The sequence below is a fragment of the Strix uralensis genome, chromosome 23 (assembly GCF_047716275.1).
Source record: "Strix uralensis isolate ZFMK-TIS-50842 chromosome 23, bStrUra1, whole genome shotgun sequence".
NCBI lineage: Eukaryota > Metazoa > Chordata > Aves > Strigiformes > Strigidae > Strix > Strix uralensis.
This window is the reverse complement of record NC_133994.1, coordinates 6,352,362-6,375,543: the sequence shown is the minus strand read 5'-3', so window position 1 is coordinate 6,375,543 and position 23,182 is coordinate 6,352,362. Positions and strand designations below refer to the sequence as shown.

Sequence of the window (23,182 nt, the reverse complement as noted above, 5' to 3'; positions counted from 1 at the left end):
GACTGACACTTCCCTTAGTCTCAGGCATAGAGCAGACTGGATGGGGCTGGGGGGTGGGTGTCAAACTCTACCCGTGAGAGCTCCACTGGACGAACACGGAGCATTCTATGTCAGCCTCCCTTCAAGCAGCACATGTGTGTCTGAGGGTCACAGAGCCAATCATTTTGCAAATGTTTTGCTTTTCTATAACTTCTGCACTTCTTTTTTTAAACTACATCTACGCACACTTTAATCTGAATTTATGCGCATTCTCCACTAAATATAAAACATTTGATTTAAATGTCACCTTAAGTTTCTATAAACCAGATGCTTTATGACAGACAATCCAATTACTATTTTACATCTCAAGTATACCTTCAGATCCAGCTTAGTGTTTACGGGCTCTTGGGCTTGAGAAGCTGACAAGGTATTTATTTCTGATTTGATTGTCTGCTGAGTATCTTCAGGTTGCAACTTCATAGCATGGTTATCAGCAGTGGATCCAATCCCAAAGAAATCCAGTATCACTACCCAAGTTTGCAAAGTTATTAAGACATCTAGACAATTAAAATCAACATCTACACTACGATTAATTTTGTTATAGTGAGAAGAAAATTCAGGATGTTTCCTATCCACTAGAAATATATTGATATGAACTAATGAATCATCAAAGTTACTTTTTCCACAGGGCAACTTGGATCTGTCTGCTGTTGGAGAAGGAGGTGGAGTCAGAGGATACTCAGAATCAGCATCTTCTTTTTGCTTCTTACGGGAGGCACAAACTGGTCTTTGGTATAGCTGAAAGACATTAGGTGCTTCTTCCATATGGGAAGGTAGGGAACGTGGCATATCTGGATATTCTACATTGGACACCGAGGGACAAGACTGTGAAAGATATTCCTTATGTGCTAAACTGGATGGCTTGGGTGCTCCACGGGACACCATGAGATTCTTATACATAGAGTCTGGGTTTTTTTCCAAAAGATCTTCCATTAGCAGAGAACGCAAGGCAATCTGAATAGACAAAGTCTGAGGATGGTCTTTAGCAAACTCAACATCAAAATCCTGAAACTTAAGGCTGACCAGGCCTTGTGCACCAAGTGTAAGATCACCACTTAACTGAACCTGCAGCTCTGAGATATGAAAGTTTGCTTGAATCTGAGTAAAAGATTTTGTTTCCCTGATAGCTAATGACTTGTTTGGAACAGAATTAAAACTAGAATGGCTGAATAAGCCGTTTTCCTTCCGTTCACTTGAGAATTCTGTGCCTGTACTATGAAGTGATGCTGAAGAAGAACTATGACAAGTTGAAGATACAGAAGTGGTTGGAAATTTGTTCAAGTCTTCACTGTAAATTAAATTATCCAGAGTCTGAAGGACTTGTTCATACACATGTTTTGCTAACACCACCTACAACGTAGAAAAAAGAATCATCACGTTAGAGATCTCTATATTATTAAAATCAGTACATATATTTTAAAACTCACAAGTGGAAAGACTGTGGAATTTCAAACCAGACAAATTTTAAGTTTGCCCACAGTAAAAAAAAATCCAGAACAAGGTACAATGCAAAGTTGAAGCAAAACAATTCTTCTGTATTAGCTCTGTAAGATGACACAATCTGGAAACATACAGGATAGGATCCTAGAATAAGATACCTTGTATTCCTAGGCAAAAAGCATCCACACAGAGTTAGTTAAACATAATTCACCATACAAACTAGCCTTAATTTATCATGCTGAGATTATACAGTAATATATGGAAAAAACATTCTACTTGTCATCACCGCTTGTCTCCTTAGACTTAGAAGTTTCAGTTTCCTCTATGTAAAATCCCTGCTCCTCCATAGATTTTTTTTCAAGATAATGGCATTTTAATTCTTAGTTTCTACTAGAACTGCAAATAAACACATTTGGGCAGTGGCATTTGGACAGTGACACATTTATTCTTCCTTCTGTAATAGGAGTTCAGGGTAAGTCAAAGTTAGACTAATCCACAAAGATGTCTAAAATGCCCCAAAACAAAATTAAATTTTGGTCACTGTTATTCTGACTTACTGTCTCTTCTAACCACATGTGTAAGGATCTGATTTCTGAACTACCAACACGTTAAACCTGAAGATATTTGCCTGAAAAATACTTATCTTCTATGCAGTGAAATACTTTTATATTGATAGTGGAAATACTACATTACTATACCTGGAGAGGGTTCACAAATTTCCCTTCAATCTTCATAATGCTCGATATTCCAAAGTCTTCATTATTCAGAGGAAAAGTTAAATCCAAATCTCTCTCTAGCGGTATCTTTTCCAATTTAAACTGGATGGTGGTGTTATTCAGAATGTGGAAAGCTGTTAAGAGAAAGTGAAATTAAAAAAAAATTATAATAAGTGAACTGATTATCCTATAAAGACTGTACAGCAGAGATAACATAGTAGCTATTTAACATGCTCAGAATCTTTTAGCAATCCTAAGGTAAGTATATATGGCTATGTTTTGTTAAGCTTCTGCATGAAAGGCACTTTGCCTAGGAGACTAAAAATGGATATAAATAACTTGTCCATTGTAATTAAAATTGAGCAGTGTATTTCAGGAGGATGGGTGAGACAGAATACATAATCAGACCTATGGTCAATACGCATTTTTAGTACCATCTACTACTCATATTAAAATAATTAAAAGTCCTCTGATTAACATACCATGGCCTTTATGTAATGATTCAAAGAAGTCATGACGAGTAAAATGGGATTCTTCCTGGCTATTAATACTGGCAGGACCTGAAGAATGCAGCCCATGAGATATTTCACTTGCAGGCTCCTTCTTGCTCGTTAATTGACTGCTATTTAAAGAATACATTTTAATATCTTTGATTTCAACTTGCAGTCTATCACTTGTAGTTTCATCTTCTCCTGGTACAAAATTCTGAATAGATATTTGTCCTAGATGACCTACAAGCAGCTCAGAGCTACCAGGCTTTCGAGGTATCGAGACAATCGGTGATTCAATGTTTACATTTAATATAAGCTTAATAGTATCAGTTTTGAGAGGTTGCAATCCAAATGTATCGCCTTCATGATCTTCTAAATTGGCAACATCTCTTGATCGTGGTGTTGTATCAAACAATGAAACCATTTCACTGTATTCAGCAGTTTTAGTTGCCAAGACTGTAGTAACTTTTGAAGCTGCACTTTTCAGCATGCTGCGGAAATTCTCTTCCAATTCATCCATCGACAAAGTTAGTTCTTTCAAAAATTTAGCTGAGTGGTTATAGTGTAAGGAGGCCATTTTGAGGTTGAGAGAACATTCCTCTTTTGACTTTTCTGTGAAAGTGAAACTTAAAGCATCTGGAAGGCTATTTCCATCATCAAGCCTAAAGAATAAAGATTCAAAGTAATCTACATCACCAATGAGATTTTCATACCTTACTGTATTCCCTATGCTGACAACATACTGGTTCTTAACACTATCTTGTGTTAGGTCCATAAGGTGAAGGCATCCAAGAGAGCCATTTACATCAAATTTACTGCACATGGAGACATTGACTTTGGTGCCACCGATACTGGCTGTTGCAATTTTTCTGCCATATTTTTCTCCATTTGCCATGCCAACTGTCCTGAGGAGGAGTATATTTAACCAGTGAATATCAACTGCTACCTCTGTATTCTGCACATAAGTAGACTGGAAGGTTTCCTGTTCCCTCCAATCTCTTTCCAAGTCAGTTATTAAAGGCTGAGGACTAGAATCTTCTTTCTCCTTTGGGAAAGATTTTTGGAGAAACCCAATCAGTTCAACAATAGTCTCCGGATTAAGGATGATATCGAGGTTGTTCACCTGTACAGAGATCACCTGCAGACTGCTATCCAAATTCATCGATGGGCATTCTGCACTCACAAACTGATACTCTAATTTTATCAGGGACTCTTGATCTTTTCCATTGGTACCAGATGAAGTATTTGAGGCTGTAGCACATTTCTCTGTCAAACTAGCTGCATCAATGGGACGTGCATCGTATGGTCCATAAACTGGGGACTGAGCCCTGCTGTCTCGAAGACTTCCTGTTGGCACATCAAAACTCAGATTCTTATGAGAAGCCATCAAAAGATCAAAATCTGTTCCATATGTTTGCATAGTATCAACCAGTAACAGGCCATGAACAGTCAGGGACACTTCTGCATCATATGGCCTTTTTACAAAATGGGCATTGGTGCCAAAAACCTTGAGTACAGAGATATATCGTCCATTACTTTCAACACCCAACTGCATACAGTTTACTTTGAATTCAGCCAAAAGCAGCTGAGATTCAACAAGAACTTCCCTCGTATGTTGCTCTAGCATTACAACACTCTGTGTTAGATTCATTACAGAATCATGCAAACTGCCAAGCTGGTCTACCTCTGCAAAAATCTTGTCTTTCCCTAAATGTAGGGCATCAGAAGACTTAGTTTCAGATGTACTCAGCTGCGTACAACAGTTCTTCAGAGCTGCTATTTTGTCCTCATTGATATGAATTTTCAAGTCCGGCAGACTGCCAGACAAGACAGCTCCTGGATATTTTGGGTCAGACGTATATATCAATCTGCGCTCCAACTGCAGGTGAACGTTGAATTTTTCTACCACATGAGTCGGACCCACATCACTATCTTGAACGTGTTTCCAGTTGTCTTTCACTCGGCCCACCATGATCTGAAGGTCCATAAATGAAAGAGTGTATCTCTCATACATTTTTTTACTCATTAAGTGTGCTTGTAGCTGCTCTTCACTTATTTCTACTCCAGTAAATTCAGACATTTTGATGCCACTATTAGTGTTAGACTCTGGCGGTGGAGTATTGGGAGGAGTTGCAAGAGGTGTTTTATATTCCTCATCACTCAATTCATTGACTTCTGAAGAAAAAGTATCTGCACTCCTTTTAGATTCTTCTGTGGATTAAAAAAATAATAGTAAACAAACAAATAAACAAAAGTATTCTCCCCCCTCCTTGAATGTTTCCCAGCACTACCTGATCATCCTGCCTGAAGTTGTATCTTTTTTAAACACAAAGCATATCCAGTACTGTCCTTGCATCCTTCCACTGTCACTTTTCTTTTTTTCTCAATAGGAGGTCTACTACACTTCTTCTACATGCATGCAGATGTCAGTCACCATGTATTATAGAATCTATTAGAAGACACTATTGTCTCATTTTTTAACCCACTATTACTAAAAGATTTACTTAATCAAGTTGTTTAAAAAAAAAATCCATTACTCTGCCTATGCAATTCTTTCAATCCTCAAAACCAGCTGAAAGGTAAGAACTACTTAACTACAATATATTTATGATTAGAAGTTTTTGTCCCATTAACTTTACTGCTCAATATTGACTTCCATTTTATTACCATAAGAAAAGGATTTTTTCTACTCTACAAAGCAGGAACACCCCCCAAAACTTTCCTGTACTTTACCTTTTTTTTTTTTTTTAAGCTCAAGCTACTCTAAACAGCCCAATGCCTCAATTTCAGAGAAACACAAATCAATCTTGCATAAACAATTTGTGCTCTTTTCTAGGTTGCCATAAGATGGAATTTACTAAAAAGGAAGCTACTAAAACCTTGCAGAGATTAGTTGGTGCTAGAAAAGATTAAATGATCCAAAGACATCCAGAGTAATAACATTCCCTTTACACAATTTTCAGCTTGACACCTCAGCTTTCTACTGTACCACAAAACAGCTCATCCTACAGCTGTACTATTTAAAAAAAGAAATGAATACCACATAGATATCTCTTCCAATTTTTTTTAACATATCCTCACACACCATACAGTTCAGCTAGATTTTAAGTCAGTCTAATTTTATTAGTTCCACTGTATTTTCTTTTTAATTTTCCTGCATTGTTTCCCTAGTGGAACAGGAAGGAAGCAATGATTAGTTTAAGAAGCAGTGGTCTTAACTTTTGATACAAACAAAGTACACCAATTTTCCTTTCACTTTTATTCCACTAGCTATACACAGACACATGTGCCAAGAACAGAGATCCATGTGACTCCAAACTGGAGGGCTTATTCAAAGCACACTTTCACTGGGAGCACTCTCCCAAAAAAGCATTCGATAGCTAAATGTTATACTGCTCTAAGCCAAAATCATAACTCTGGTGAAGTGCCTGACACACTAGCTTCACACCTATTCACAAGGTCCAAGATATCACAGGGGAGCCTTTAATTTAAAAGTTAATCCCAAAACGACCCCAACGCCCCAACAAAACCAAACCAAACACACCTCCCTCCCCCTTATTTTTAAAACCATATAGCAATCTTAATTAAAAAGGTATTGGTAATAGCAGAATTATTATGTGAAACTCTATGCATACATAGGGAAAATAACCTTAAGACATCTCTACTTTCTACACAAACAAAAGAGTTTCTGGGAGAAGGTGAAAAGAAAAGGAAAGCTGCAATAATTCTAGATCATACCTTGAGAATTGGTAAGTAATATTCTTCCCAGATCTACAACAACTAACACTGGATCCGCAAATTTGAAATCATCAGGAAAGATCACCTGAGGGGCAGAAATATCAAGGCACACCGTCCAGCTTTTGCTGTTTTCCTGGAAAGTTATGAAGAAAGATGTGACAGCCCATAAGAAACAGTCTTCCCTCACATACAAAACAAGGCTTGTCAAACAAGTCAATCTAGTCAGCCACCCAGCTCTAAGCTGAGGAGAGTGAATCTACCTGCATAGCTAAAAGAAGGCATCTACCTTTTCCATGACACTGGTCTGATAAATCCTTACCAAGGCTATCCACACACACAACATGTGCTAGACTATTTTATCAAACATCAAACTACTACTTTTTCAGAACAAGTATTTTTTCATTTCACTGAAATCAATATAAAACTTGAAAACTGAAAATTGAAAATATAAATCTTGAAAACTGAAGAATGAGCAAAAAACAAATAAAGTCAGAACAATTTTTAGATTTAGAAAATAATCTTTAAATAAGTTACACACAAATTTAGTAAGTTTGATGTAACAGAGCTCCAACACACACTGGAGCCAGCAGGGTGGCTTGAAGTCATCTCAGTAACAGGGTCAAGAACAGAAAAATACTATTCTGCCATTAATCACAACAGATCTGCACCACAACAATGATTTTTTGACAGCAAAAGGAATACTACAATACCATATGTAAAATTCCCCACTTTCTTAAAAAGAGCACCACACAAACAAACAACCACCCTCCCACACTCTTTAGAGCTTCAAGTCCTAAAACATGGCAAAAAAGGCTACATAGACACTGGAGGGGGGCAAAAACTTACAATGAAGTCTCCTACTAGTAAACGATCAATAGTTTGCCTGATTTCAGCTTTTGTCTGCATTTTCAGCTTGTTGTACTGTCTTCTGGCAGCTTCAGCCACTCTTGCCTCCAACTCAGATTGATATCCAAAACCTGCACAAGAGATACAAAACTGACAAGGTATAATTTTGTTCATCTGTTATTGAATCAGGAAAAAAAAAAAAGAAGAGAGAAAAAATAAGAGATCTATTTAAAATTTTAGCAGTAAAATATAGGACAGTAAAACGTAGCAGTTGAAAGCCATTGGCTGTACCTACACACCACGCTGCTTCACAGAAAAAAGGAAGCATCTAAGCACACAAAAAATCCCACCAAAAAAGCACTTCCCAAACCTTTTTCTGGTCTTTATTTGACAGACCTTCAACCTGAATTACTAAATTTGAGCCAGACAGAAAGGGCGGTAAGTATGGCAACAGATGAAATTCTGACTAAATGTTAAGAAGGTTTGTGGAGTGTGTAGGCAGTCTTTTTTTGTTTGTTTGTTTTAAATTTTATCTCTAACATTTGTGGAATATTCTCATCTTGTAAGAAAATCTAAGTATCATCCACACCTTTATGCTAGGTAACTTAAATTTTTTGGTATTTGTCAAAATCAACAGAAAAAGAATTGGTACTTTAAGAACATTTTAATGTTCCTTATTCTCACCTCTCATCTCCTCAGAAACTGAACTTTAATAACTAAAACAGCAAAAGCAGTCACTTTATAGTGTTACAGGCTCAGCTACTAGACTCCTAAATCTTGCTGTCTTTAGAAGCTTAGGGAAGCAGTACACTCAACATCTTAAAAACAAGGTACCTCAAGCAGCTGTAACAATGGTCAGACTGAATTTAACCAAGGGAAGAGATACAACAGGAATTAGAACACAATTTTCCCTGTATTGTTACTATAAAAAATATTCTGCTTTTAACTGTCCTCTCAAAAAACCTCTTCTCCATCAATTTCCAGGAGAGATTACAGAAACAGGCCTCCTTATTTATGCATTTTCATTTAGGCAGCATGAACATCCACCATGTGGTATAGCAGCAACTTGCAATTTTAAAGTACAAGTTTCAGGAGTCTGCCCAAGCAAAATCCTCAATTCAGTTAAACAAAGAAACAAACAAACAAAAAAAAAAACCCATCCATAGAATCACAGAATGGTTTGGGTTGGAAGGGACCTTTAAAGGTCATCTAGCCCAGACCCCTGCAATGAGCAGGGACATCTTCAGTGTGTCAGAGTGGGTCCAGAGGAGGCCACAAAAATGATCAGAGGGCTGGCTGGGCCTGTCCTATGAGGACAGGCTGAGAGAGTTGGGAAGAGAAGACTCCAGGGACAGCTTACTGTGGCCTTTCAATATTTAAAGGGATCTTATAAGAAAGATGGGGACAAGCATTTTAGCAGGGCCTGTTGCGATAGGACAAGGGGTAATGGTTTTAAACTAAAAGAGGGTAGATTTACACTAGATATAAGGAAGAAATCTTTTACAATGAGGGCGGTGAAATGCTGTAACAGGTTGTCCAGAGAGGTGATAGATGCCCCATCCCTGGAAACATTCAAGGTCAGGTTGGACGGGGCTCTGAGCAAGACTCAGAGCACTGCTTAATTTGAATTTGAAGTGGAGATTCTCTGATTAGTGCTTTGTTTTCTAAGAATGGAAATAAATAAAAATCAAAGATAAGAAAAGATATAATACCACCAACCCCACCAAAAAAACACATTAAAGGTTAACCTGAGGTATGAACCCTTCCCTTGTAGAAGAAGTCAGCTACTTTCTTAATGGCTTGTGGATTGTAAATAATATTCAGAGGTCTGGTACTGACTTCCAGGCGCCTCTCAAAATTGCTGTGGATTGGATTTCTTTCATAAAGCATCTCAAACACTGGGGCATCTGGATCTGCAACTGAACAAAAAAATGAGTTACAAAAAGCAGTTGTAACCCAAATCAAACAAATGGACAAAAGCAAAAAACAAACCCCAAAGAATTTGATAACTAATTTTTAATTGGTACTACTAGGAAAGTAGTACCTGTCTGAAAACTCTTCAGTAACAGAAAAGCAAGTAATATGATCAACTTCTACAATCAACAGAATTCAACATGTTTGCATATACAAAAACGTTTTCAGAACTGGGGTCCTAATGTTGAACTCCTAATTTTTTTTTTCTTTTTTTTTTTTAAACCAAGAAAAAGAGCAAGTGCAACTCCCATTGTCTTGAAATAAATTGTTTTCTTACTCGCTTTCTTTAAAGTCAACCTGCACACACCCTTATGTCTGAACAAAGCTTCTATGATTTTATCTTTACTATTTGCAAAAAGCATTTCCATGAATTCAAACTTTAGGCACTCAGTTTTGAAATTTCTGGTTTGCAGGAATTATCTCATATGCTTTTTATCATCAAACATAAAATGAAATCTTTACCAGTGTTCTGATTAGTCATTTCTGAGGACAAACTTTGAAGTCCAAAGGAAGACATGCAGCCAACCTCTTTTTGCTGATAAGAATTTAAAAGAAAAAGATTGTTTAGATAAAATCAATCAAGCCACCTGACATAAACATAAAAGTATTTTCTGTATTACTTTTATGATCACTTTATAACTGAATTATATGTATATTCTGAGTTTATTATATGCATTTTTTCCCTTGAGGTAGTCAAACAAGAGAAGGAAGTATGACTAAGAAGCTAACACTATCTACTCATAACCAACTGAAGTCTGAAGTGCAAATTTCAGTCAGTTCTCTACAAATTACAAAGTACAAAATACAAAATTCTCATGGAATTAGATTCAAATTTTGTTTCTCAGAAGAGATATTCAAAATCTTTTCATCGATTCACTAGGAAATAAAAAAAATGTCCTGTATTTCTGCTTTTAGTGTAACAGTATACAGGTGAAATAACTTGGACCAAAGAGCTTTATGAAAAAAAACAATCACAGATTAAGCATAATGCTGATTGTTCCAAAAATCAAATCTCGTTCAACAAATTATCTTCTTCCCAACCCATGTAACTGTAATGTCAAAGTTACAAGCATACAGAGCAAACAATCAAGATTTCTACACATGATTTTTAGCAAGGGAGGGGAAAAGTAAGTTCAACAAGCAGAAATTTTTCTTCAAGACCTTTGTGTCTCTTTCTGGGATAAGACACAAACCAAGAAAACCTGTGTTGAGTTTTGAAATACAACTATTTCCATACACACTTATGCATCCTACATAGCAACTTAAAGAGTTTTTTTCACCTACAGGATTCGGGAAAACAAGAACAGGAAATATGGTCCCTTCTGTTGCCAAATCCCTCAGAAAAAGACCACCAAGCTGAACTTTGAGCAGGGAAGAATTTCTGCGAGGAAGGGATTCTGCTAAGATCTTTACACCTGGAATATAAATACATAAAATGCTTCTATTTCTTTTAGTACACAGCACAGGTTTTATTTAAATTTTACAGATAACAAATATCATCCAACAAACAAGTCTTTTGGAAGTGCTTATATATATTTATTTCTACTAAAAAAATGAAACACAGAAATTTGGAACACATTACAATGATCGTGAAGCATGTATTTCTATAGCTGTCTTCCTTTCACACATAACAATTCTAAAATTAGATTTCTGAGTTGAAATCACTCACATATCTGAAGAGAGAAACTTATTTTCACTTGATACATCAATTTCCGCAAGCTGTTTTCATATTTTCATTTTGAACTTTGTTTCGATATAGTAATTTAAAGAATTAAGAACAAAAATCAAAGGAAGGTCTGAAGGCTGGCAAAGCTCTGGTCTTTTTTGAGAACTAACAGAAATTGACTTAATACCTGAAAACTCGAGCTGCATAAAAGCAGTCTCCTCTGCACGCACCACCTTCTTCTCCTTATGCAACAGAGTGAAAGAGCCACCCTGCAACTGTAGATTTAATTTAGCAAAAACATGATCTCTCTTTGTAAAGGTATTCATGCTAGAAGCATCTGCAGCAGGATCAAAAAATTCATCTGCACCTAATTAAAAGAAACAATAAAACAACACATTAAATAAGTCAAGTTTCTGGAAGGCTACTGAAGAACAAAATTCTCTCTGAATTTGAAAATAAAGATTTCCCCAGCTGTAGGAAAGAAAAATAGAAACAAAAAATAAAGCAGATATACTTTCTTCCTTAACAAAACTGAATATTCAGTAGAACTCTTCTATTTCAATTAAGGTAATGTAAAGCTAAATTTATGAAGACCCCAACAACCCAGTACTGTTAATGTTACAGCCAGTCACAGCATGTTACATGACCCCCACCCACCCGAACAGAAAGAGTCCCAAAGCCGTTTGCCATATTGCCATAAATATCTATAATACTGGAAGCAAATGTATTTCGTATACAGCTTTAGAAATAAGCAGGTACACCAGGTACTGAGATTTTTTTAACAGGCTTTAGACAGGCTCTGCTGCCTAGGTACATCAGCTGACACACGTCATCTTTTAACAGTACAGAACCAAAAAGTCGCTTCTGTTCACCTTTCCCAGGTATGTAACTATGGTAGCGTTAACAGCCTTAAAACAGCCATACCTAGTATGTCTTCTGGATTCCACTGTTCCTGTGGGTCTGGCAGCAGTCCTTCAAAAGGTTCACCTTCATAAGTTTGCTGAGCATATCCATACCAACCTCCCCAACCAGGAAACCAAGACTGAAGATACTGCAGCATTCCAGTGCTACTGCCGTGTGCAGACTCCGCTGTAGGGGAACCTCCAGGGGACTCAGGCAACGGCTCTTTAACACTCTATGTTTGAACATTGAAAACATAACACATTACTGCTGGTAAGTGAAAGACTATCACAAGTGTACGAAAACATCACAGTAAAAATACAAATCCATCTACTATTTACTCAACACTCTTCAGCATACCAGCAGTGATATTTTCATTCAATACTTAGCCTATTAGGAGAGCAGCAGCAAAAAATAACAAACACATCACCAGTTAACTGCTGCATATTCATACATGAAGCCATATGGCATTATTAAATCTTAGTCTAGAAACACTAAACCAAATAAGAAGTCACTTGACACCATAAAACACAGCTCTAAATTTTAGCAACTATATTTGAAAGAGAGACAACATTGTACTGTTACAGAGATTAGTCCATATTTTATGAAGTGTGCTCAGAAAGCCATTTATATGAGGCTCACTTCTGCCATATAGTTATTCTGGGAAAATACTCATTGTAAGTATTTCCACTCTCTGTTTTTAAGATGAAGAGTACTTGCTGTAGGAATTCTGGCAAGGTTACTATTGAGGAAGATCATCATATGACTGGACAAAAGATTTCACTGTGCAAGTGACACTACTGTAAAAACTACAGGAAGCAAGCACTATTTGCAATTTTAGCATTAATGCCACATGCTAACACTCTCTAGCAGAACAGAACACAATACCTCAGAATAATTCACTTAAAGATTCCAAATACTACCCTGTATGCAGAAGTTCCTCACCTCAGCTAGGTCATGAAATTTATCATGAACTATCTCATATAGTATCTTCAACTCTTCGTAAGTTTGCTCATCCTCAATACGATGCATTTCTGCCTGAAAAGACAAAAAAGGTAAAGTAACTGCATTAGAAGAATATAGCATCTTGTTGACAAACACATCAAACATTTCTGCACTAAGTTCCAGATTCCTAGGAAAAATGTAACACTGACATTCCCCCGTATTATAAAAAAAGTTTATCTGCATTGTAAAAATTCCTCGCCCAACTGTATCTTCCTATCATGCATCAGAAGCAACGTTTGCAGCACAAAATTTAAGCCGTGGAAAATAATCTGATTTAACAGAATGTCTAGCTAGCCAGGAGCAAAAAAAGCTTCTGTCCTGAGGTTGCGGAGAGATGGGGATGAGTCTCTTTAACCAAGTAACAAGCGATAGGACAAGAGGGAATGGCCTCAAGCTGTGCCAGGGCAGGGTCAGACTGGCTCTTAGGAAGGATTTCTTTGCAGAAGGGGTTGTTGGGCGTTGGAATGGGCTGCCCAGGGCAGGGGGGGAGTCCCCATCCCTGGAGGGGTTGAAGAGTCGGGTTGACCCAGCGCTGAGGGATCTGGTGGAGTTGGGAACGGTCAGTGTGAGGTGAATGGTTGGACTAGATGACCTTCAAGGTCTTTTCCAACCTAGATGATTCTGTGAGTAAAGAGGGTAGGGGAAATGAACTGCATAAATTAGGACAATGTAGTATTCATATTTAGTTACTTAGGCATGTTGCCTTCTTTGTGCTGATCAAAAAGTTGTTTGTGGAAGCTTATGATTCACCACATCTAAAAAATATATCATGGAACAAGTGAGCAAAAGGCATTTTTCTAGTCCAATGGCATTGCCCTTGTTACATTTCACAGCTCTGCTGAAGACAATACAAGCTATGTGGAAGTCTCCTGCTCTGCCAGGTACTACAAAATCTCCAGTACATCGACCTACTCCTACAGTTCATGTCTAAATAGCACAAGTAAGGATTACATACAACTTTAAGTATCAATAGAATTGCACCTGTAATTAAGATAGGTGAGGTACATAGTGCCCTGAACTTATTTAATGAAAACCTAAAGATAAAAAACCAGCTAATTTTAGTTCACAGTACTTTTTTCTTTCTGAAGTAGGACACAGGTTCATTGTTAGGGGCACTTTCCCTCTAAATTCTTCATCCTAAAATCAACTGTGGAAAAACAAAAAACCAACAAAGCACCCCCAAACACACTGTTAACTAGCCACGATTTTTCCCACACTATCTACCCAACCATATGGGTGACCTGACACACTTCTGATACTTAAATACTTTCTGAGTCTATAGAGAACATGAGTTAAGAAAGCATGTCACTGACTGACACGAGCATTCTATGAGAGTTAATACTATTTTTGGTGAAAACCAGTTACAGCTCAAAAAAAAGACAGCTTTTTGCACAGCAAAACAAAAACACAAGAACCCTGCTGCACACACACCTCCCACAAGCCCAGGTTTCAAGCATTAAAAACTCAGTTGTGGTCAAAAGACAGTCTGTTCAGTGAAAATGGCCTGCAGTAAAACTAAAGATGCTTCTAAACTAGAACAGATTTTAAATTTGAGAAAATGAAACAAATCAATTGTAAGATGATTAATCAACATGTAGAAAACACAAATCTAAATACCTCCTCTGCAGCAGACAGCGGTTCCCCCTTCAACTTGCTATAATACAGGTCAGTGTAAGATACTGCATCTTGGGCCCGATGTAAAGCAAACTCCCAGGTAGAACGTTGTCTCTGCTCCCTGATCTCCGAAAGATTAGCATTCAAAGCAAAGATCCACCATTCTCGGCAGCTGAAACATTTTTAAATTACTGTATTACCAATATTTCCAAAAACACCAAATGCATGTCAAACTGTCAGAAGTCCGGGAGAGGTTCAGTGAAAAAACAGAGGGCAACTGGTCAGAAAAAGCATCAGTATTAGACAGCATATACGGGCTAGCTCTACAAATTCTGTACAACAGTGCTCTGCAAAGTCCCCCCCACTTCAGTGGGTTTTAGTATAGCTGTTAAATATCAGGCAGATACAACAAAATGTTGAGTTACACAAAGCTCTGGTCTGAACTGATACCATCTTTCTTATTTATCAACAAAAGGAACTTAATAGGAGCTCTTTCCATAAAGAAAATTTCAGAACATCACAGTGTGCGCATGGGGGTAGAACTTCCAACTTAATTTCAGTTCTTGGAAACTGTGAGAGAAAGATTTAAAGCCTCAGGTAAGAATAATTTTATTTTAAGGCTGAATTACATCTGATAATTAAAAATGATTTATGAGGTAGGGGAACAAAACATGAAAACTGAAACTGATTATCATCTACCTCTTTATATTTGTCTTCACTCTAGTCTCCCTAGTATATTAATACCACATATGTAGATATACTTACTTCTCTGTTACTGTAACCTTTGGTCTCCACTTCCTGAATTTGAGCTGTCGTTCCTTTCTAGCCAGTTCCTTTAAAAATCCCATGATCTGCTGATACTGCATCTTTTAGTAAAACAATACACAGATCAATTAGGTAATATTTGAGTGTTTTCCAAAGAAAAGGGGATGAAAAAACAAAAAAACAACCACAGGCTTAGTTTATCTGCATCACTGGCCTGCATATGGCTTCAGAATTAAGATTAATGTTAATTCATAATTTGGTTCTCCAGTGTCACATATCTTCTCCCAGTAGCTAGTAGTTGTGACATTCAGTTTACAGGCTTCCTTACTTACAACACACAGAATGACATCTCCTTCCATGTCAGATTATCAACTTAACATTGGCCACTATTGTATATTCTATAGACTGAAAAACCCCATATGCATCCCTCCTATTACTACAATTAACAAACAATGATGTAATTTTTGTCCAATAACCAGCTGCAGTAAAATAATTAAAATAGTCTGGAATGCTTGGTTTTAAAACAAACAACTTCTTCAGTATATCCCTTTCAGCTGCCTCTAAAACTAAATCTTTAAGAAAGTATTAATTTTATGCTACAATAATTGGTATTTACGCTGTTACAAACACTACCACAGTTTTATGACCCCTACAGGTATCGCCCTGTTTGAATCAGCAACTATTTTCTTAGAACTGGTTAATTCAAGATGGCATTTTACCAGCAGAATCTTCAGAAGCACTGACATACAAACAACAGTTGGAGCACGTGGGAAGGAAGAAACACAGTCCATGTCAAACTACCAATTTGAATTTGTAGACATTGTGATAACCAAAACATAAAGGAATATCTTCTTTAATCAGTCATTCTGTTAGAAACTGACAAGTGATCTTGGAAGACTGACTAGTCTGGATACCCAACACAGCCTGTCGTAGCTAACAGCAGAGAGCTCCTGACGGCCTCCCTGACCCTGCCTCTCAACAGTCGCTGTTTCAGATACTGAGAGTTCGATGAAGATGGTTGGTATGTACCTGTGAAAGCTTCAAGGGTATAGTCTCAAGCTGAATGTCACACTCAAGCCGCGGAGTCTGGCGTGATCTTAAAGGCTCCTTAGAACAATTTCGCTTAAGAAGAGCAGAAGTGCATACAGGTTCCATGATGTAATTGTGATCACGACTTTCCATACTTTTATCCATTGCTTCCTATGGGTTACAAGCAAATTTATTCTATAAGAAGTGAGTGTACAATACTTTTTCACATGCACTGGTTTCATATACTAGAATACACCTTATTAGCATGCCAGTCCACTAAAAAAACCTCGTAAACATATTCTCTCTATTTAAAGGTAAAACAAGCCTTTGTGGGTTGCACATGTATCCTATCATTACAGCATGAAACTATCATAAACTTCTGTTGCTCTTAAAGCACCAGATCCAATAAATTCTAAGTCAGTTAGGTCTGTAATATAGAAAGCAGACTAACAACAACAACAAAAATCTCCCTCTTGTACCTGCAGCTGACCAGGAGGCAGGTCACCCAATAAAGTGCAGTTGGTATCCCAATAAACACTGAAATCGGCAACATCCAACTGCTTTTTCCGCATCAGCTTCTCTACCTGAAATAGAAAAAGTGGAATAAAGTCAAGATCACACCAGCCATGTTGGTTTTAGTTCTACATACTCAATAAACAGTATGAAATGCCCAGAATCAATTTATTACAATAACCACAAAATTACTAAAATGCCACACTTTTTACTAAATATTTACTAGGACCCATAAAATACAGCATCACATCTTAGCTGCCATGAGTTCTTGTACAAAAAGTTATACCTACTGGTTCAAATACTGCATTTTGCATTGATACATTTTTGATGCATATGCCAAATGCAAATGGCTGCAAAGGATTTGTGACACCATCTTCAAACCTCAAATGGACATCCTGAATTTTTAACTAGACAGAAAAAAAAAAAACATTACTAGAGACAACTATTTACATCATTAGAGTGGACAGCAGTACTATTCATTAATACTGAAGCAATTTAATATTCAATTTCTGCAACTCTCCAACAAATTTCTGGTAGTTATTTAGATCTCATCAAAATCCTATTCCTTGTTTCTGGTTTTGTACTCTCTGGTTCTATCTTCTTCTCAGACACCACTAGTCCCTGCCCTTCTTCCCAAAATCAACCAGCCGCTTTTACAAGACAGCGTACTTTATTTTGCTATCCTGCTGTTATTCTTCACTTTAAAGGCAAATGTGTAATTGCTAACCAAAGACTCAAATTTGGTTTATGTACTAGAATCACCAGCATGGGCCAGAATTACAAACTAATAATAATACAAGGCAACCCAAACTAATTTACATTGGTAAAACCTTTTGAGAGCACTGAGTTACTGTGGTTTCTCAGAGAATGCAGAGTCCAGGACTGAGAAAAGTATAGCTACTCTCTCCTTGAGCTCCTGCACCAAACACATTCTTCTCAAACATATCAGGAAAAGCAAGTAGTCTGAGGTATCTTGTTTCTAAACTGTCCCTAGTGAGTTGAAATGCAAACAAAAAATATAGTCCGTCTATCTGCACATAAGGAAAAAGAAGGATAGTCCTTTCATGGAGGCAAGCAGACAAACTTTAGCAAGTAATACATAGAGAGCTTCCGGTTCTTAAACACAAATGATTAGTGATGTAAATGTTGCTAATGTCATGAACTACATGAGGACTTTCAAAGAGAAAAAGCAACAGAGTATAACAGCCATACTTTTGAGTCATTTTGATACTTAGAAGACACATGGCAGATTTTTATTAATAGTAGAAAAAGATTGATTAAAGAACTTGAGAGAACACACAGGCAAATAATCAAAATCACAGATCAGCAGAAACTCTGAGATTTGTTTCTTTACAAATCATCTTTTTATCAAAACAAAACATGCTCTTCTACTTCATAAACAATTCATTATTTCGGTGGGTTTATAACTAAGAAAATTAAAATGTGAGCAAAACCCATCAGATTTCATGCAAATTCATTATCCACCTACTGTTACCAACCAAAAAAAGTCAACTTTCCCCTTGGTAAAAGCAGGATGGAGGATTTTTCCTCTCCACAAGTCCCCACTGGGACTAGTTTAAGTTATGAAGGTTCAGTCTGAGAAGGGACTGTCCTCTGCCAAACATCTACCTTTGATTTACATATTTCTTCTCTGAGGACTACACAATGTGAAGTACAGTGGGCACAGATAATTCTTAACAAGTGGGAAAAGCTCTACAACGCAAAGGCTTACTTCAATGTTTTCTACAATTCTTGTGACTACAGATGCAGTAACTGAGTACCAGTAAGATTCCCCTTTCTGTTGTCGCTCTTTCTGAAAGAGAAAATAGGGATAAGCATTAATCATCACTGTAACAACTGGTCAGGAAACATATACCTTGTTACACTGAAATTACCATGAACAGGGAGAAAAAAAAAAAACAAACCTAACAAATTCACTATCTCCAATATATGTGGGACACATGACATGGCGGGGGCGGAGTGGGACAGAAACTGCACTGTGTTAGCACGTACAAATCAAATTCTAAATTAGTTTCCTATGCATTTCTTCTCCTACTTGTTAAGAGACTTAAATGCAATCCATCTACCATAACAGTTTCTTCACCGTGAAAGACAAGTGTGACTCACTTTCCATTTTTCTTCAAGTGCTAGAAGAAGGGCTTTCTTGTATTCTCTTTCTTGCAACTTCTCCCTTTCCTCATCAAAATCATCTTTTTTTTCTGGTGCACCAATTAAGTGCAGTTTTGAGACAGATATCACCCATGGATCCACATGCGGGCGATAAAAAGGTATCTGTAGTGTTATTTTGCCAATGAAACCTGTATATACAAAACAGAGGTGCTATGAGATTCCTTGTGAACAGACTTCATCATCCTTGGAAAACCTGAAAGAAAAAGCAGTGTAAGAAACAAACAAGCTAAAACAGAAGTGGATTTCCTGAAAATCAGGTTACCTCCTTCGTTCAAGCTTCTGACTCACAGGTGAAGGTTCTTCTAAAATATGCAATACTTCCTGTTTATAAATATTTGTCCTGCACACCCAAGCAAAATACAAACCTGCCTTTACTTCAAATGGTAATTCCAGTTCCTTCAAGGCATCTTTCTTTAGGGGCAAGTTTTCCAATTCAACAGCACCTATACAAAGAGGAAAAAGAGATAAGTCTGTTAAACAAGATTATGTTAAAGAACGCCAAGCTGAACGTTGTAAGCCGAAAATGACTAGCATCATCTTTTAAAGAAAAAAAAAAATAGCATTTCATGAAACCAGCCAACCTACCACTTCCAAGTTGTGTAACAATTGCAATGGTTATTTAATATACTTGTTAATTTTCCAATGCCATGTGCTCAAACTATTTGATGAGGTCATCTAGAAGCGATCTTTTGCAAGGTTTTAGATCTGAACTTTACTGTAACCAAGGAGAAAGCTTCTACTCTTTGTCTTTTCAAAAGATACTTCAAGTATTTTCTCAATGTTACAAAAAGCATGCACAGAAAAGCTTTGAAGTGTTACAAAGTATTCTCACCAAAAATAGCAAATAGCAGCAAAAGGTAAATTAGACATGACGTAAACTACAGGTCCTAATTACAGGGATGTAACTACCAGCACCAACACATAAGAGGCAATGGCTACAGAATACTTCCTGCTACAGTCCCTCAACAGGAAAGTTACTGAACAGTATTAAGAAAAATGACGCTCAAATATTACATAAATTAAACCTGCTGATAAGATATGCTAAGCATACTTTTGAAAGCTTCATATAAATTCACTTAACATTGTTGATAAGAAGCAAGAAAGATAGGAACACAAGAGAATTTACTATTCATTGTAAAGTGCTAGCACAAATATTAAAAGCGTTTATATAAAGGTTAAACACATTAAGTGATTGTTTCTTTTCCACCTTCCAGTTATTACAAAAACATAAGACACTTTTTTTTTTCTTGTAAAATCACAGTACACCACTACAGAAAATACCACAAAGCCTCACCCTTTAGAAGAGCGACTGAAAGTTGGTCCGTGTTCAGGTTATTGACATATTTGCCCAAATAGGTGTTGAGGACCCAGGCTACCAATCCTTCCAACATGACTGTCCTAGAAGAGGGCAACTAATGTTTTGCTGTCATTTTTTGGATTTCTGTTCCATAATTACAGTCTCACTCTGAAAGAAAAAACATGAAGAAAATGACTGCCTGAGATATATACTCTCAGCAGAACTCATATACTGCTATCATTGTAATTCTTACTGTAATCAATCTAAAAGGCAGTAAAAACACTTATGCTTGATTTCTACCTTAAAAAAATGCTTTATGCTATACCCTTGAAGTCTCAAATTAGAGTTTCATATAGAGCTTTGATGATTACAGAGCACTCCCATTTACAAATTAAGTTCCTCTTTCCATCCTTTTTCTAATCAAAACACCACATTTCGTTGCAATAACCAAGAAGGCCAATCCACAATCCTCTTCCAGAAAAGGGAAGACTAAAATTCTACATTGATCTGAAGCAGTTTTACTCTGGCCTCCTCGATTTCTGCTGCCAGTATTTTCCTCAGGTTGCCAGCATTCTGGTTTTGGAAGCCTGGTCTAAAGTAACAGCCCAGAGTCTTCGACTGTATTTTTGTAGAATTCTTATGACATCTGTGAAACAACTCACCCTACCCAAACCCCTTTTTTGGGAAGAGTGTATGTGTGGGAAGTAATCAGATACAAGTCACATATATAGCTCATCAACAGTTACTCTAACAGGTTTTCAAAGTGATAGCATAGATGACTGCATCGAGGGAAAAAAAGCTGCATTACTGAAACAACACTGGTCATACATGCAAACATTTCCCTTGATACTCTTCTCCAGGGACTTGCTTCAACTTAGGTGGTAATCAGATCATTAAAACCCCTAAGTACCTGTTCAAGTTTTTAACCAGTGAATTGCAAAACTACTATTAGCTTCTGCAAGGACAGGATCAAGCATGTTATTACAGTAAGGAAAAAAGCACGCAGGCCATATGTTCGAATGCAGTTAAGTGTTATCACTTCTGTGTTTAGAAAAGTCTCCTGATCCCACATACCTCTCTAAAGCAGTGTACGGAAAATTGAATTCCACAGAGCAGAAAAGCAAGATATGTCAGACTTATTTACATCTGACAACAGAACAAAAGAACAACTTCAAGAGTTAAATTTTAAATTTCATATTAAGATTCAGGATTTTCCTATAATGAGGTTTGCTTGATTTTAGGCACCCCCATTTAAGCCTTTCTTTTAAAAAAGCCAGTGAAAATATTTAACTGATACAGTTAAATAAATAACCAGAATTAAGCAAATAATGAAAGGCTTTTTCTGAAGGCTGAAAAGTGAAACTATGCTGTCATGCAGAATGAAACACAAGTATCAAAGATACACAGGGAAGTTACATTTGAATGAAGCATATCCTCATGTTAAACACGTTTAACATTTTTATCTTTGTAAAATTTCTCAACATTTTTCAAAAACAACAGTATTATACCACATAATAAAGACCAAACATTCGTACACATGGGGCCACCACCTTAAATTGTAGGGTTTTATTCTAATAAAATCGACAAGAAAGCTAAAGATCAAACAAAAGCAAATACAGTAACCCTTGTAATGTTACCCTTTAAAAGATAACTAAATAAAAAAAGAAATCTACAGGTGTTAGGAGGCAAATCAGAGAAAAGATCTTGAAGATTCAGAAGCACAGACCAGGTTAGCATCCCAGCAACTGAAAACCACCAGTACATGAACAATTCCGTGCCTGAAGTCATCATAAGAACTGTAAATAAGGTAAATCACCTCCTTAACTTAAACTTGTGGAACATAAGTAACTATTTAGGAATCCTTCAAACGTTTTAAGTCTTTTACATTTGTAACTTTCTAGTCCACTGCTCTGCCACTGGAAAGAAAAACAAAACACTTGTTTTCTATGACAGTGGCTTTATTTCCTTAACATACATGGTAAAAAACGAACAGTAAGTGCTTATCAAGATAAGAATCAAAGTCCAAACCAGGAACTCACTCAAAGCTGGCTTTTTCTGGAAAAAAAAAAATGCCATTTTTCCAACAGGGAGGACGAGCCAGGCCCTGGAGAAGCGGGGCCGGGGGCAGCTGGAGGGCTGGGCTGGAAGGAGGGAAGCGCGCGCGGCCGGCGCTGTCAGCGCAAGGGAGAGGGGGCATTTCCCTCAGCGCCCGGTTACACAGAAAAAGGGCGGGGAGGAGCCTTCAGGACACTCGCCCTTCTCTCTCCACGCAAGCAACCCCATCGTGGGGAGGAGATAAGGCAAGAGAGGAGACGTGTTGGCACGCGACGCGTGTCGGAGGCGAAGCGAAAGGTCACCTTGCCCAGAGGCGGCCGGAGCGAGCCCTGAGGGGAGGCCGGGGGCAAATGGCCTGCGCCACGCGGGGAGGGCGCCGGCGGGGCACGCTCGAGGCCCGGCCACGGGGCTGAGGGCGGGGGCGCCACGCAGAGCCGCGGCGGGGGTCTCGCTCCTCTCCCCGGCCCCGAGGCGTAAAGCCAAGGGCGTGCGCGGCCGCCCCCCGCCCCCCCCGGGGCCGGGACGGCGGGGCGGAGCCCCGCGAGGGGCGTGCGGCAGGGAGGGGCCCCTCGGGGCCCGGCCCGCGCCGTGCAGCCGCGGTCGAGTTCGGCGCGGAGGCTGACGCAGGAGGAAACGGCAGCCGGGGCCCGGGGCCCGCCCCCAGCCCGCCGGTACCCACCTGGGCTCCCGGTGGCGGCCGCCTCCTGGATGGCGCGCGGGGCCGGCGGGCCGCACGCCAATCGATCCCGAGCCAACCGGCGGGGGGACGCCTGGCTAGGGGAGCGCCGAGCTATCGATGGGCGCCTCTCCCGCCCCTTTGAGGCTGAGCCGGCGGGGGGCGGGGCCCGTCCTCGCCGCGCGCCGCCTGCCGGGGCACCGGGCGGGGCCGAGCCGCCGTGAGGGG

The 23,182-nt window shown here is 38.4% G+C and overlaps 1 protein-coding gene across 10 annotated transcripts in view; it reads right to left on the bottom strand.

Annotated features, from left to right (window-relative positions):
- VPS13D (vacuolar protein sorting 13 homolog D) overlaps positions 1–23,082 on the bottom strand; it is a 108,718-nt gene extending 85,636 nt beyond the window's left edge. For 6 of the 10 annotated variants that reach the window (XM_074893071.1, XM_074893078.1, XM_074893073.1 and 3 more), the window contains exons 1-21: positions 22,958–23,082; positions 20,221–20,391; positions 19,292–19,369; positions 18,864–19,054; positions 18,469–18,549; positions 17,027–17,143; positions 16,703–16,807; positions 16,224–16,394; positions 15,195–15,295; positions 14,433–14,601; positions 12,756–12,848; positions 11,835–12,045; positions 11,098–11,277; positions 10,529–10,659; positions 9,707–9,779; positions 9,019–9,189; positions 7,271–7,401; positions 6,425–6,557; positions 2,678–4,897; positions 2,178–2,329; positions 355–1,389 (exon numbers count right to left, since the gene is read on the bottom strand). In XM_074893071.1, coding sequence (XP_074749172.1) covers positions 355–1,389; positions 2,178–2,329; positions 2,678–4,897; positions 6,425–6,557; positions 7,271–7,401; positions 9,019–9,189; positions 9,707–9,779; positions 10,529–10,659; positions 11,098–11,277; positions 11,835–12,045; positions 12,756–12,848; positions 14,433–14,601; positions 15,195–15,295; positions 16,224–16,394; positions 16,703–16,807; positions 17,027–17,143; positions 18,469–18,549; positions 18,864–19,054; positions 19,292–19,369; positions 20,221–20,317 — 5,640 coding nt within the window. In that variant the 5' untranslated portion in view covers positions 20,318–20,391; positions 22,958–23,082. Of the gene's footprint in view, positions 1–354; positions 1,390–2,177; positions 2,330–2,677; positions 4,898–6,424; positions 6,558–7,270; positions 7,404–9,018; positions 9,190–9,706; positions 9,780–10,528; positions 10,660–11,097; positions 11,278–11,834; positions 12,046–12,755; positions 12,849–14,432; positions 14,602–15,194; positions 15,296–16,223; positions 16,395–16,702; positions 16,808–17,026; positions 17,144–18,468; positions 18,550–18,863; positions 19,055–19,291; positions 19,370–20,220; positions 20,392–22,262; positions 22,807–22,957 lie in introns of those variants that run through there. The other 4 variants (XM_074893074.1, XM_074893072.1, XM_074893080.1 and 1 more) reach the window with 4 other exon arrangements.
- Positions 23,083–23,182: the final 100 nt, after the last annotated feature.